Genomic DNA, 16,685 nt, shown 5'->3' on the forward strand with positions numbered 1-16,685 from the left:
AGATAGGCTACATTCGATTTTGTTATTATACTTTGCTTTTACCTTTAATCATTATTTGATTTATATTTATGTAATTGTACTTGTGTTATATTCACCTGGATTGCTTAAAAAAATGTTCAAATACATTATTCTGAAAACTTTAAAAACGTGTCAAACGATTACATGCATCATCCTCAGATGATTTAATTCACAGCGATTGAATTAAAGTTTATGTTTTTAATGAAAATAATGCTCAAATGTGGTTGGGACGTTTATTGACAAAGGCATAATAAACTAATAAATATCTGGCAACTCTAAAATGTTCTCAAAGCATTTCCTGTTTTAACAGAACATTAAATTACAGAATACAAGTCACTAGACATACAGACTTGGCTATTGTGGGTTGAATGCATATCTTCATATAATAGGGAAACATCTGGATGGATTATGTGAAGTATGTAGAATATCTGTAGTTCATGTATTATTTGAATGTGTGCCATATGTTAATGAAAAGAAGGAATTAAATGGAAAATGTGAGAAAATTGGTGTAACCACCTTTTCCACAGCCACTCACTCTTCCACTCTTCTTGGAGAAAATATCTGAAACGTTAAAATATGTTCTGGAATTTTTAAAGACAAAGGATTTAAGGATTTGAGTTTTGTTTTTTTCACCATAATAAGTAGATTTAAAAGTCCTGTTGACGGTGGTAATGAGCCGAATGGCATTCAATCTGCCATCATAAAATGTAATAAGAAGTAGCATATATGCCTCATGAATTATTTTTAGATACCGTATGCAAATAAAATCACTGCACACATACATTGCATAACATAATTTGTTTAATTTACCAGCAACATAAATCTTTGTCAACGGGCAAAATATGTATCAATTAAAAGAAATATATTTGTTAGTAGGCGATTCAACCAACACGTAATGGTAATATTTGTATGTTACAGAGAACAGCAGTAGATGAAGCACAGTGGTATCAAGCACTCTTCCCAGAAAGAGCTTCACATAATCTGGTCAGTACTTCTTGATCTGGGACACTTCATTCAGGTAGGTTATAAACAGCTTGGTTCCTTCGATGTAGTTGTATCTGAAAAATAAAAATAAAACAACATATGTATCTGCATAAAGAAAAGCACTCCAGCAGATTAAAGAAGATCTAGTTACCTGCTTATCTTCTCGTTCTGTGAATGAAGGCCGTCGTCAAAGCCTCCGATGGGAAGCATAATGATGCTCTTGCCTGTTACATCCTGAAATGTTCTGGCAATGGGAATCGTGCCTCCCTCACGGATCAAGTCAGGCTCTGTGCCAAAAACTACAGGAGAGAAGTACGTCGTGACGTCATTACTCCCTTGATCATTTTATATTATTAAATGCACAACTGTTTACATTGTGGTTCTAGAAGTATTTTTTTCCCTTGCACTTTCTCCATAAAAAAATTCAACAAGTTCTCAGTTGCTTATAACTGCAACAGTATTTTAAAAAATCCAAACAAAAGACAAAAGTTAAAGACTCATTTGCCGTGCTTTTTGAGAGCAGATGTCACTGCTTCACAATTTCTTTGTGGAGAAAAATAAGTTTTTAGAAGTGAAAATTAGGGATTGGACCTCTCTTGACCGCTGCTTTTCCGGCTTCAAATAATGGATGGGTGGGATCAGCCAGCCAAGGTTTGGCTCCAATAACCATGGTGACGTTGAGTTTATTGGGACTCTTGCGTTTAGCAAACACTGATCGTAAATATTCTGTCACCTAGGGTTGAAAAGATCCTATTTAGCTCTTAAAGCGAGTGTGAAGAGTTGGATTTACGTCTTAAAATGAGATTTATCTGCTTTCACCTGTTTTTCAACCGTGGCTGGATCCATTTTAGGTACCTGGCGAATGGAGAACTTAGCTATGACCTTGGCCGGTATGACAGTCTTGGTGCCAGATGAAGAGAAAGCGCCCTCTATGCCGTGGATCGACACGGTTGGGTGACGCCATCGATGAGCGAGTAAGTCAACCTGATTGGATTAAAAGAACAATAGCATGAATTTCTAAATTAAAACACTAACCTATCACAAAGCTGTCATATGACTCAAGAAAACTTGGAATTATAGAGTAAATTATGACATATTTCTTATTTTCGGGTGAACTATGCCTTAAAGTCACCATGAAATCAAAATTGACAATTCTTATTTTTTATGGAATATTGCAGTTTAATATAAATGATTTGTCAGTGGACATCATTATTATTTTTTTATTCATGCGCCTTATAATCTTGAATCAAAATAACATCCAACATCCAAATAACAGGAAATATTGCAATCACCATGAAATGTTTTTTTTTTTTTTAAGGAAATATTGCAGAATTTACTATACATAATTTATCCATGGACTTCATTATTATTCATATGCTTTGTAATCTTTAATCAAAGTAACTCCCCCCTCTTGAAGCAACATCTCTTCTCTGATGATGTGTTTACTGGCATGTGGGCGGGGCAACCTGTCACTCACATGAGATCCACCAATAGCAAACCACAACCATCCAATCAATTCCCAATGGACAAAATCAAGCCTCGCCCTACATTTGTTCTCATTTGAGAAGCCGTTTCACTCAGATTTACATCATAAAAAAAGGAAGAAAAGATTATCGCAACTTCCATTTCATGCCATCTTTTTCCTTGCCTTGTTAGAATACATCAGCTTGTCCATGCCGATTTCTTTCTTGTAGCTCTCCAAATCAAACTCAATGTCTTGATACATCTTCCATTCCTCATCGGAAAGATGTGAGACTGCTTCCCTAATGCCGGGAATGAGGATCTCCCCGCTAGGGCTGATGAGTTTGTCTGTGTAAAAAAAAAATTTGATAATGATCCTTGATTACTGATGATTGATAATGAGCTGGTGAAATACTAAAGAGTCGAATGTGTTAATAAGCACCTAAGATGCCGATCAGGTCAGTCATTGGTTCTATTACTGTTCCTCCATAAACTCCAGAGTGCAAATCCTTCTTCGGTCCCTCCACCTAAACCACCATTTAGAAACAAACACGTGTAAGGAACATTGCTATTAATAAAGAATTAACCATTAATCAAAAATACTTCAGATCATAAATGAAACAAAGCAACTGACAGGATGCAGACAAACTTATTATGTTGCAAGCAGTGTTGGGTAAGTTACTCTAAAAAAGTAATTAATTACTAGGTAGTTATTACATTTTCACCAGTGTAATTAGATTACTGTACTAATTACTCTCTCTAAAAAGTATTGCACTAATTAATTAATTCAAATAAATAATATAAAAGTCAATTGCATACATTATTCTTGAATTGACTAAAGTATAAGAGAGAAGATTACATTAAAAACATGCATTTTAACATCAGTCATTTAATTTTGATGTTAAAACTATGGAAGCTTGTTTCCGCCACTGAATAATAAATAAATAATAATAATTGCGACTTTTTATCTCACAATTCTGACTTTTTTTCTCACAATTGCGATATATCAAGTCAGAATTGTGACTTTTTTTCTCACAATTGCGAGATATGAAGTCAGAATTGTGAGAAATAAAGTTGCAATTCTGAGAAATAAAGTTGCAATTGCGAGATATAAAGTCAGAATTGCACGATATAAAGTCGCAATTGCGTGTTATAAAGTCAGAATTGTGAGATATAAACTATTCTGTGGTAGAAAAGATGTCAGAATTGCGAGATATAAATTTGCAATTGCGTGTTATAAAGTCAGAATTCTGACTTTATAACACGCAATTCTGACTTTATATCTCGCAATTCTGACTTTATAACACGCAATTCTGACTTTATAACACGCAATTCTGACTTTATATCTCGCAATTCTGACTTTATAACACGCAATTGCCACTTTATTTCACGCAATTCTGACTTTATATCTCGCAATTCTGACTTTAAAACTGTAACGTTGCTGAGGAAGACAGGTGAAGACGAGGATCTAACCGCAGGGTATTTTAATAAAGTAATAAGAAACATGGAACACAAAACTCAAAGGAACAAAACCAGGGAATCACAGAGGCAACCATTACATGTACAACAACTGACAAAGTAACAAGTGAAACACAAGGGCTATAAATACACTGGGACCAACAAGCTAAACAAGATAACAAGGGGGTGTGGCTAATTAGAAACACCTGGGAAGACTAATAAACTAGAAAACTACAGAGAACTACAAAACATGGCACAGAACAGGAAATAAGTCCACACAAGACAAGGGGAACACAAGACAGGAATCATGACAGAGCCCCCCCTTTAAGGAGCGGATTCCAGACGCTCCACACACAACAATAAATAAAGCTCAAGGAGGGTGGTGGAGCAGAGGTGGAACGGGGGAGGGATGGAGGTCCAGGTCCGTGGAATGGAACAGGAGGCCAGGGGGAAGCAGGCAGTGCAGGCGACCCAGGCGGAGCAGGCAGTGCAGGCGACCCTTCAGGCGGCCAGGGAGGAGACGACCCTTCAGGCGGCCAGGGAGGAGACGACCCTTCAGGCGGCCAGGGAGGAGACGACCCTTCAGGCGGCCAGGGAGGAGACGACCCTTCAGGGGGCCAGGGAGGAGACGACCCTTCAGGGGGCCAGGGCGGAGACGACCCTTCGGGCGGCCAGGGCGGAGACGTCCCTTCGGGCGGCCAGGGCGGAGACGACCCTTCGGGCGGCCAGGGCGGAGACGACCCTTCGGGCGGCCAGGGCGGAGACGACCCTTCGGGCGGCCAGGGCGGACCTTCGGGCGGCCAGGGCGGAGACGACCCTTCGGGCGGCCAGGGCGGAGACGACCCTTCGGGCGGCCAGGGCGGAGACGACCCTTCGAGCGGCCAGGGCGGAGACAGCAGTTCGGGCGGCCACGGCGGAGACTACCCTTCGGGCGGCCAGGGCTGAGACGACCCTTCAGGCGGCCAGGGCTGAGACGACCCTTCAGGCGGCCAGGGCGGAGACGACCCTTCAGGCGGCCAGGGCGGAACCGGAGACCACCCCTCTGGCGGTCCTGGCGGATCGGGCTGGTCCGGAGGTGTATTGCCCCCCCCAAAATTTTCTTGGGGAGGCTCCCCGGTAAAGAGTCCTGGACCAGCGATGAAGAGGGCTTTGAGCTGGGCAGGACCAGGGGCGAAGAGGGCTTTGAGCTGGGCAGGACCAGCGGCGAAGAGGGCTTTGAGCTGGGCAGGACCAGCGGCGAAGAGGGCTTTGAACCGGGCAGGACCAGCGGCGAAGGAGACTCTGAGCTGGGCAGGACCAGCGGCGAAGGAGACTCTGAGCTGGGCAGGACCAGCGGCGAAGGAGACTCTGAGCTGGGCAGGACCAGCGGCGAAGGAGACTCTGAGCTGGCGTGAAGTGCAGGCTCGGCTAGACTGGCGTGAAACTCTGGATCAGCAGAAGCGACTTGAACAGTCTCTGGATCGGCTGAAGCGACGTGAACAGTCTCTGGATCGGCAGAAGCGACGTGAACAGTCTCTGGATCAGCAGAAGCGACGTGAACAGTCTCTGGATCAGCAGAAGCGACGTGAACAGTCTCTGGATCAGCAGAAGCGACGTGAACGGTCTCTGGATCAGCAGAAGCGACGTGAACGGTCTCTGGATCAGCAGAAGCGACGTGAACGGTCTCTGGATCAGCAGAAGCGACGTGAACGGTCTCTGGATCAGCAGAAGCGACGTGAACGGTCTCTGGATCAGCAGAAGCGACGTGAACGGTCTCTGGATCAGCAGAAGCGGCGTGAACGGTCTCTGGATCAGCAGAAGCGGCGTGAACAGTCTCTGGATCAGCAGAAGTGACGTGAACAGTCTCTGGATCAGCAGAAGCGACGTGAACAGTCTCTGTGGCGGCCATCTTGTCCGAAGACACAGGCTCGGCAGACGTGACGTGAACAGGCTCGGCGTCGGCCATCTTGTCTGAAGACACAGGCTCAGCAGACGTGACGTGAACAGGCTCGGCGTCGGCCATCTTGTCTGAAGACACAGGCTCGACAGACGTGACCTGACTCTTCTCCACCTCCCCTACAGTGAAGGGGGAACCACAAAACTGCAGGACAAAGTCAATGTACTGTACCAGGGTCCAGCTGGGGTCTTCCTCTGGTAAATTTAGGCTGATGTCCTGTTCCAGTCCACTCCAAAAACAGTCCTTTAGCATAGCATCGTTACCAGGAACGAGGTGACTATAAAAAAGGAACTCCTCCACAAAATTTTCTATGCTGCGACCATCTTGATAAATTGAACAAATTTTGCTCAATGGGTTCCAGATAATACCTGCTAGATCCATAGCTTGGTCAGTTGTTCTGTAACGTTGCTGAGGAAGACAGGTGAAGACGAGGATCTAACCGCAGGGTATTTTAATAAAGTAATAAGAAACATGGAACACAAAACTCAAAGGAACAAAACCAGGGAATCACAGAGGCAACCATTACATGTACAACAACTGACAAAGTAACAAGTGAAACACAAGGGCTATAAATACACTGGGACCAACAAGCTAAACAAGATAACAAGGGGGTGTGGCTAATTAGAAACACCTGGGAAGACTAATAAACTAGAAAACTACAGAGAACTACAAAACATGGCACAGAACAGGAAATAAGTCCACACAAGACAAGGGGAACACAAGACAGGAATCATGACAAAAACACACAATTGCGACTTTATTTCACGCAATTCTGACTTTATATCTCGCAATTCTGAGAAATAAAGTTAGAATTGCGAGATGTAAACTCGCAATTGTGAGATAAAAAGTCGCAATTATCTTTTAAAATGTTTTATTCTGGGGCGGAAACAAGCTTCCATATAAAACCATATGTATAGAATTATTCTATAGTCTATACAATATTTAATGCAATTACATCAGAAGTAACTGTAATTAAACTGTAAAGTTATCCTCTTAAAAATAATTAAATTACTTAGTAATGAGTTACACCCAACACTGGTTGCATGTCAATACTGGTTAACTTATGGATTTGCTTTTGATATTTTGTGACTTTCTCTCATGCAAAGTTTCAACACTCTGTGTTGTGGGAATGTGCGTATAAAGTTTATATTTGTGGGTCAATTCGACCCAAATTTTTCATAGTTGTTAAATCTTTTGAAATTTTTACCAGTTTTTTTTTTTTTTTATAGTGCGATTTTTGACGAACCGTTTTAAATCCAATTAGGGTAAATTTGATCCGCACCATAACGATCATACCCAGACTTTTTACATTATACAAGGCTTAAGCCACATATACATATATAAAATATGATATTTAAAAATTATATACTACATATTTTAGATAAAAGCTAAAAATATCTGGTGATGGCACATGAAGAGCATCTGAATGGTTTAATTTCGGTACCTGAGCAAAGAAGTAGCAGTTGCCTCTGGTTCCGTAAGTCAGCGCGGGTCGTTTGCTGAGCCAAACACAGTCAGAGATGATGATATAATCTACATCTGAGAAGAAAATGTCTTTCTGGTCCTCAATCATTTCATCTAGGCCATTAGAGCCAGTCTCTTCCATTCCCTCAATGATGAATTTAACATTGACAGGCAGGTCCTGTAGGACACAGTTTGAACTTCAAACTCTGGGCAAAAAGTCGATAGCAACATGTTGCATTTGAAGAACAACATTTAATTTAATTTCAACCTGTCTTACAATGTTAAGGGCCTTGTAGACCTCTACCGTGTGGATCCAGGCCAACACTGGTGCTTTGTTATCAGATGCTCCTCTTCCATATAGATTTCCTAGGAGTAAACTATACATATTATCTGATTTTCTTGCAGGCCAAAAACCTTTGAAATCACCATGAAATAAAAATCGACAAATTTTTTAAAGGAAATATTGCAGTATTTACTATAAATAATTTATCCATGGACATCATTATTATTATTTTTTAATTCATATGCTTTGTAATCTTTAATCAAAGTAACTCCTCCCTCTTGCAGCAACATCTCTACTACAATGATGTGTTTACTGGCTCGAGGGCGGGGCAACCTGTCACTCACATTAGATCCACCAATAGCAAACCACAACCATCCAATCAATTCCCAATGGACAAAATTAAGCCCCACCCTACATTTGTTCTTGTTCCATAAGCTGTTTCACTCGGATATACCTCACAATAGGGAAGAAAAGATTATCGCAGCTTCCATTTCTTGACGACTTTAAATGTAAAGGTGTCATTCAATATCTACAATTACTGGCAAATGTTTGGCTAAATGAATCACAGCTATGAAGCATATAGTGATTATATAAAGTGATTATTTGAGTTTTGAGAAAGCAAGACATTTAAACTTTCAATTTAAGTAACGGGTGACAGGGTTACCATCGATATCAGTCAGCTCATAAGGTTCTGTTGCCCATCCGTCTTCTTTCTTGGCTGGCTGGACGTCCACGTGACCGTATACACAAACAGTGCGTTTACTGGGATCACTGCCAAACTGAGCTGTGACCACTTTTGGCAGGGCAATTGTGCTTCCGTTGGGAGACTGCAAAAGAGATGAACTGAAGGTTTAACTTTGATGGTTATATTTCGTTCATCCAGAACTTATAGAACCGTATTACATACGTAACTCTCGTTTTAAGTAAAGAATAATCGAGCTGTCCTGAATGAAGACACTGAAGTTCATTGAGCATGAGTGTGTGGATGCATGATCTCACCGCCTGCGTTCCGACGTCGATCATTTGCACGGTTCCTCCAATGAGCCGGAGTTTTTCTGCAGTCATGTCCATCATTCTGTGCAAGTCGGGTCGCTTTGTAACATCACTGGAGTCGCTCTCCACAGCGACCCACTTTCTCAGTGTCTAAAACAGACAAAATATTTTTTATTTAACAGACAAAAGGCATTTTATACATGGATTAGGCTATGCAATGTTTCTGAAAATACTCCAAATGTTGTGTGTACAACGGTTATTAATTAGCCTATTAACATTAATTATATTATTCATTTTTTAAACTTGATTGAATATATATATATATATATATATATATATATATATATATATACAGTATATATACAGTTTATATATATATATATATATATACAGTTGTGTTCAAAATAATAGCAGTGTGTTTAAAAAAAGTGAGTAAAGCTCAAAATCCTAATAATAACTTTTATTTCAATACACAAAAATGCAATGAGAACACTGCACATTCTATTCAAGATCAAAACATGAAGAAAAATGTATCAAATTTGTTATTACTTTATAGAAAGTGAAGAAAAGGGAATATTAGGCTGTTCAAAAAAATAGCAGTGTCTGCATTTTTCTTTACAAAGTCAAACATTTACTGTATAAACTGAAAAATGCTTGAAGATTTAGCTTTCTTGTGAATCACTGAACTAATATTTAGTTGTATAACCACGGTTTCTGAGAACTGCTTCGCATCTGTGTTGCATGGAGTCGACCAACTTCTGACACCTGTGAACAGGTATTCCAGCCCAGGACGATCGCACTACAGACCACAGTTCCTCTGCATTTCTTGGTTTTGCCTCAAAAACAGCATTTTTGATGTCACCCCACAGGTTTCTATTGGATTAAGGTCCAGGGATTGGGCTGGCCACTCCATAACGTTAATCTTGTTGGTCTGGAACCAAGATGCTGCTCGCTTACTGGTGTGTTTCGGGTTGTTGTCTTGTTGAAACACCCATTTCAAGGGCATTTCCTCTTCGGCTTAAGGCAACATGACCTCTTTAAGTCTTTTGATGTACTCAAACTGATCCATGATCCGTGGTATGCGATAAATAGGCCCAACACCATGGTATGAGAAACATCCCCATATCATGATGCTTGTGCCACCATGCTTCACAGTCTTCACAGTGTACTGTGGCTTGAATTCAGTGTTTGGGGGTCGTCTGACAAACTGTCTGCGGCCCCTAGACCCAAAAAGAACAATCTTACTTTCATCAGTCCACAAAATATTGCGCCATTTCTCTTTAGGCCAGTCAATGTGTTCTTTGGCAAATTGTATCCTCTTTAGCACATGTCTTTTTTTCAACAATGGGACTTTGCGTGGGCTTCTTGCCGATAGCTTGGCTTCACATAGGCGTCTTCTAATTGTTGCAGTACTCACGGGTAACTTTAGATCTTCTTTGATCACCCTGGAGCTGATCATTGGCTGAGTCTTTGCCATTTTGGCTATTCTTCGATCCATTCGAACGGTAGTTTTCCGTTTTCTTCCACGTCTTTCTGGTTTTGGTTGCCATTTTAAAGCATTTGATATCATTTTAGCTGAGCAGCCTATCATTTTCTGCACTTCTTTATAAGTTTTCCCTTCTCCAATCAACTTTTTAATCAAAGTACGCTGTTCTTCTGAACAATGTTTGGAACGGCCCATTTTATTCAGATCTTTAGAGAGAAATACACTATAACCACCATGTACAGTCCAGTACTGCCTTCGTCCTTAAATAAGGGCCACTTATTGACACTAGTTTTTTCACAGAATGATTAACCTAACTAATTGAACTCCACACTGCTATTATTTTGAACACACCCTTTTCAATTAATGATTCAATTATACAGAATTAGCAGCATACATGTCATGACTGTTGGGTCTGTTGTTTTTCTATTACTCTACTACACCTACTAGTAAATTATTTGCCATGTAGAAATATAATTTCTACCAAAAATAGTGATTGATCTGGTTAGTGATGTTGGACTGCTATTATTTTGAACACAACTGTATATATATATATATATATATATATATATATATATATATATATATATATATATATATATATATATATATATATATGAAGAGTTCAGATGCAAAAGCCTCTAAGTGCCATCTGAAATTTTCTTCTAGAATGATCATTTTTATCAAGCTCGTATATCTAAGTTCAGTAAATTCACTTAAATGGCAATGAAAATTACCTATGAATTGTCATTTAAGTGAAATTACTGAACTTAAATATACAAGCTTGATAAAAATGATCATTCTAAAAGAAAATTTCAGATGGCACTTAGAGGCTTTTGCATCTGAACTCTTCATATATATATATATATATCAAATTTAGGAACTGAATTTTAAAAAGGAATCTCAGTAAAAATCTATTTTCTTCATCATCATCCTTTGCTGACCACATTAAATCTTCAAAGTATAGAGTCTTGGCAATTCTATGTCTTCTTATGTGGAGTTTAAATAAACAACTTCATCTGCTACAATCTGCAACAGTGTTGCATTCCTGCAGAGATAAGATGCATCAATAAAGAGACACAGATGCCATTCGAGCATCTACAGTTAGCTCACAGTTTGGACACATGATCACCAGTTATAATATGCAATCTTTACATTAATGAACAACTATAACATCCCAACCAAGAAATACCTCGATAAATTCCTCTTCATGAGTGTTGACATATTGCGTCAACTCCTCATATTTGAAGGAAGACGCTCCTGTCCACAGAAGGAAACAGACTAAACTAATGCTGTTCATCTGTAGAGAGCAAACGGAGTCATCAGCAGAAGACAGACACACTGGCAATATTCTTATTCTCAGTATAAGAACTAAAATGTTTTTAAGAGAAATTAATTGACCTACCGTCTCAAGACGATTTGCTTACAAGGAGGTCTAAAGAGCTCAGCGCAGTCCAGTGCTCTCTCCAGATGAGGCGGTGTTAAATAGTTTTCATCACAGGGAACCTCCCGTCGAGATAAGGTCACTGAAGTCTCCTTTGCATGGAAAAAAACAGCTTATAGCTGCCAAAATGAATTTTCTTGCTGGCAAACACAATCCCTAAAGCAAGGCTGAGTAAACCCCTCACGCTGAGTTCAGTGTGGAAGCAGATCAACTACATTCCAAAGCTCAAACACTTATAGTGACTCTGAAAGGACAAACATCAATACTTCACTAGATAACCTGACATCTCTTTGTATGCTGGATTTACAAAGTTGAGTAAAACTAGCAGAATAGTTGAAGTTAGGCCTTGAGTAATTTCAATGATGAGGTTCGAAGCTTATGCAATGGAAGCCTTGTGTTTAAAATGAGATTCTCAGAACGTTCTGAGAAAGGTTCTCTCAAAGTTATGAACAAACGTTCTTCTACTAATGTTAATAAAGTGATCTGGTCTTTAAAAAAGTTCTCAAAACTTTTTTTCTCTTGTTAGCACAAGAACAGTATTTATACGTCGTTCATGGCACATTTTTCCCTGAAACGTTTTAGTTGAACATTCGTCTACTACTTGGTTCAGAATGTAATTCAAAAGTAACATTCTAATAATGTTTGCAAAGTGTTAAAATGGAATGTTTTCTTAATGTTCTTTCTAATGCTCACATACCAAAAAAAAAAAAAAGAGATGTTTTTTTCCCCCTAAAACTTAATAGGAACATCAGCAAAATGTTCTTAAACCATATTTTTTTGTTATCTGGGATGGTTGTTATGGTGTTCCAGTGGGAGCTGCTAAAAAAAATTGCCAATGCATTTTTTATGTGGTTGCTAAAAAGTTGCTAAGGCATTCAGATTGATTTCTAGAGTTGAGACAGATCGACAGAAAAAAACAGATTTTCTTGATAATCCTGGAAAAACCTTAAGCCTAATTAGTCAAGTAAGTCATAGAAAACCTTTGTCAAACTAACATAATGAGCATGTTGACCATAGAAATCTGTTTTTAATAGATGGGTCATGCCAAGAAACAGACCGATCCTGTCCGCCATTTTGATTTTCTTAGATAAAACTAGTGTTTCACGCTTTTAGGCCGTTTGTCCAATTTTCACCAAATTCGAGACAGATCATCTTTGGACCATGCCGGCAAAAATTATGGATTTTATGTTGATAGAGAAAACAATTTTCGTATACCCCATCAACAAATTTGATGGCATAATGACAAACTGCATCTGAGATTGTATCTCCAAAGCAATCTCACAGCAAATTCGTATGTATTTAATGAGGGGGCTTATTCGTAGATTTGTCTCTAGACCCCAGTGATGGCAAGGTTTGGGGCGGGGTTAGGGATGGTCCTTCCTGATGACGTTTTTTGAACAATTTTATGAATTCGTACGAATTAGCCACCTCGTACAATAGGCTACGTACAAATTTTTACCAGTGCGATTGGATTGGTATCTCTGGAAAGTTTTGACATATTGACACCAAACTTGATGTGTGTAATTGTCACAAACACTGACCACACCAGATTAATTTGGTGTCAGCGCCACCTACTGGTCAAAAGTAATATGCAATTATGTTACATAGTGATTGGCTGCATCCAATACTCTCTTGAGTAGGTACTAAGTAGGCTAATTACTTCACAGCTAAAAAGTACGTTCTAGATAGTATGAATGTATCTGCCATGTTGTTATTATCATGTGATCTATACCAGTCATTTGCGTCGCTTCACTGCCATTAATAAATCCTCTCTTCTTGGCCTCATGGGATAGTAAAGTGTCCATATGCACACACCTCAGAATCACGCCGGAACCAGGTCATCCGTACTCTTGAGGACTGTGAATTGGGACATACCTTTTTGTCACATACTGTTTTTCGCCTATACTGTAATAGCCTATCGGATTCAGCCATTGAATTCATGGTCTGACATCTGCTGCTATTATTTTCAAACTAGTAAACTAATGTACCGTATAGATGACGTCACTGCTAGGACTAAAAGTTTGATTTCAAAATGCAAATAAGCTTTGATGTGGAACTGATTTACTGTCTGAATGATTTAAGCCATTTGAACTTTAAACACAGGGGGCCTTATTAGGCGATCAACAATGAACTTGTCTTTAATTGTGTTGACAGGTTCAACATGCAATTAATTCAGAGCGTGCAGAATATTTCCGTTCCTTTTAACTTGTGCATCCTCTGCCAGCATGTTAGATGAGGTAAGTGAACGCTCCAGTGTGCAAAATATACACCAATAATAACCAGGTCATACCAGCAAACAGTAAATCCTGCATGTGCTGCATATATGAGTCGGGGTTTCAGAGCGTTTTTTAATTCTTTTGAGATTAAATATGAGTAAATAGGTTAGTACAGTATATCTGGAATTCTGACCTCTGAAAGATGGATTAGTCAAGAAAGAGAGATTAACTATATGGAGCAAATTCTTTAACATCGAGGTCCTTTAAAAACTTATGCAAAAGGCAGTTTCAGAGGAATAACACAAGATGGGGCCCTTCAAAATGTGATTTTAGGCTTGAAGTTGTCTGATAATATTCATCTACAATACAGCTTTTATTACGTTATGCCCTTTTATACTACAATAAGGTGACCTGGTTTATCAGCTAAATATATTTCTTTTATTTCTCATTATTTTTATTACAGTACCAGTCAAAGGTTTGGAATATGTTTTTGACAGAAGTCTCTTCTGCTCACCAAGGCTGTTTTTATTTTGATGAAAAATACAGTAAAAATAGTAATATTTTAAAATGTAATTTATTCCTGTGATGTCAGCTGAATTTTCAGCATTATTACTCCAGTCTTCAGTGTCACATGATCCTTCAGAAATCACTAGGTGGCGATGTCGACTCATTAACAAATGCATCCTCATTCTTTTTGGTTAAGACTACATTTATTGATTGGAAATGTTTACTAATACATTACTCATACATCATCATACACAGACATTTTTAGGTATGGCTTAAGTAGTGTATACAGTATATCATAAAACAAACACAATGTCTCAACTAATTACCTTGTTTTTATTTTTTATTTATTTTTATTTCAGAAGATGTTTCAGCCTGATGATTTTTGGGCCAAAAGTGGTTGCATGTTTAAAGCTTTAAAGTCACAGCGCTTGGCTTTTTTCCTAGAAGGATCCTAGAAGAAAATAGATGTCAGAATTTATATTGAAAGGTTATGCAAAAAAAAAAAAAAAAAACAGACTCACCTGGTTCAACCACATTCCGTTTCCCCATAAGACCCACAAATGTCTGGAATTTCTGCCCTGGAAGTCATTTGTGTGATGATCAGAAAACACATGATCAGATTTTATTCATACACGATTCAGCACGAGCAGTCACTTTTTCTTTTAAAAAAACCCCCCAACAACTTATAGTTACATTCATGTAAATGCACAGATTATAGGACATGCTCACAAGTGCAAAAAATCAAACTAAGCAGTTCTGAGGAATTTGATTAGGAAAACTTGCCAAAATCCAGCCTACTTACGTCTCCGTGTTATCTGTGATTTTGCTGTGAAGATAAAGCAAAGCTGATGTCACCATAATTATTTAATAATATTGATTTAATATATAGATAGATAGACACACACACACACACATATATATATAAACATACATATATTTACCAGATGATCTTTTCCCCATTAGACCGTAAACCTGTTGTAGTACAGGAGTTCGGCTGACCTTTTCCAACAGTGTCTGTATCTCCGACTCCAGCAAATTTACCTTCAGATGATATAATTACTTAAATAATGCAACCAACTGATAATCTTTCAGTGTTGTTAAATAATCATATATTAATATTATTGAATATTACATTTCTGTGCAAATGATATCACTTCTATATTCCATAACTAACACCAATGCAAGAGTGAAATCACTAACCTCATCCGGGTACCTGTCATTCATCCAGTTATCCTCATCAGGATTGAAGTTCTGGCACAACATATCTGTCAAAGCAGACAACAGCAGAAGAATCAGCAGCAGGATCTTCATGATGCACTGATGTTGTTGCAGTTCAGTTCAGTTTGACGGATTACCAGTGACCAGACAACAGTCACTCGTCTGATGCCAAACTCTTAGGCTGACAACAGAGACCCAATAAATTCAGACTGGAGCTGAATAACCTGAGCATTGCCAGTGATGATCCCTTCACTCAGATGTGGTCAGGAGCTCTGTTTAAATAGGGCTGGTGAAATGGGCACATGATGAATCAGGTGGCAATTAAAAGAAAATTGCTGCTTCACTGGATTATCCCTGTGAGATTCATCCACCATCGATTTCAGCTATTATTCTGATGATTCTGCATTTGACCTCTGATCGACTCCTGGTTCAGATCCTTTGAGATGCTTGATTAATTTGAAGGAGTCTCAGAATTAGACAGTAACTTTACTTCATGACACTTCATGGTTTTGTTCACTCACTCATTCTGATGCGGCTGTGATTGATTTTTGTAAATCTATCTTGTCCTCCTCATGGTGCTTGTCTGCATGTGTCAGTGTCTGAACTGACATGAACTGCATGAACACTGTCAAATATACAATAGAACATTCTATTCTATTCTATTCTATTCTATTCTATTCTATTCTATTCTATTCTAAACAAATATGTTATATGTATTTATATATCTTGTTCTAGTTGATCATTCTAAAGGATTCTTCGTCAACTTGAAAACTATTTTTTTTCATTTGTTGATTAACATTTTAATATAATATTCACTAATATGAATTAGCAATATTTAATCTATTTTATTTCTTAACAATTAGATGATTATTCAGTAATAATGATACATTTATTAATGTAATGTGCTTATTTGTTAATTAATTACATCAATAATTACATTTGAATGTGCATGCTGCAGAATAAGCAAGAAAAAGGAAAAGTATGATTTCAAAAATAACCATATGTGATATGATGGGATAACAATCGGTATGATGAAATGTAAAAGGGATTGTTGTTGTTAACTAAAATTATAAATAGAAATATTAGATGAAAAACTTACATTTAAAAATGATGCTTCTGGAACTAATTTATATAAGTTGAAGTACTAAAATTATTAAAACTACAACTTAAATTAAAAATAAATTAATGCTAAAATAAATGAAACGAATAAAAATGACAAA

At 38.4% G+C, this 16,685-nt stretch overlaps 2 protein-coding genes across 2 annotated transcripts; both read right to left on the reverse strand.

Moving 5' to 3' along the window:
- Window positions 1-238: 238 nt before the first annotated feature.
- On the reverse strand, window positions 239-11,577 carry cndp1 (carnosine dipeptidase 1). The gene is made up of 12 exons (XM_081388659.1): window positions 11,486-11,577; window positions 11,273-11,380; window positions 8,604-8,747; window positions 8,269-8,431; window positions 7,599-7,687; window positions 7,302-7,499; window positions 2,906-2,990; window positions 2,651-2,811; window positions 1,822-1,986; window positions 1,594-1,735; window positions 1,154-1,301; window positions 239-1,076 (listed from the first exon to the last, which is right to left on the reverse strand). The coding sequence occupies exons 2-12, from the start codon at window positions 11,378-11,380 to the stop codon at window positions 1,004-1,006; spliced, it is 1,476 nt and encodes a 491-aa protein (XP_081244785.1). The 5' UTR covers window positions 11,486-11,577; the 3' UTR covers window positions 239-1,003.
- Window positions 11,578-14,614: 3,037 nt separating this feature from the next.
- Window positions 14,615-15,835, reverse strand: LOC308703979 (uncharacterized protein; the record flags this gene model as incomplete). Its single annotated transcript, XM_081388026.1, has 5 exons — window positions 15,448-15,835; window positions 15,189-15,288; window positions 15,050-15,073; window positions 14,761-14,825; window positions 14,615-14,698 (listed from the first exon to the last, which is right to left on the reverse strand). Exons 1-5 carry the CDS (start codon window positions 15,556-15,558, stop codon window positions 14,615-14,617), a joined length of 384 nt encoding a protein of 127 aa, XP_081244152.1. The 5' UTR covers window positions 15,559-15,835.
- Between the last annotated feature and the right edge of the window lie 850 nt (window positions 15,836-16,685).

Source organism: Scardinius erythrophthalmus, assembly GCF_964197995.2.
Source record: "Scardinius erythrophthalmus genome assembly, chromosome: 16".
NCBI classification, from domain to species: Eukaryota; Metazoa; Chordata; class Actinopteri; order Cypriniformes; family Leuciscidae; genus Scardinius; species Scardinius erythrophthalmus.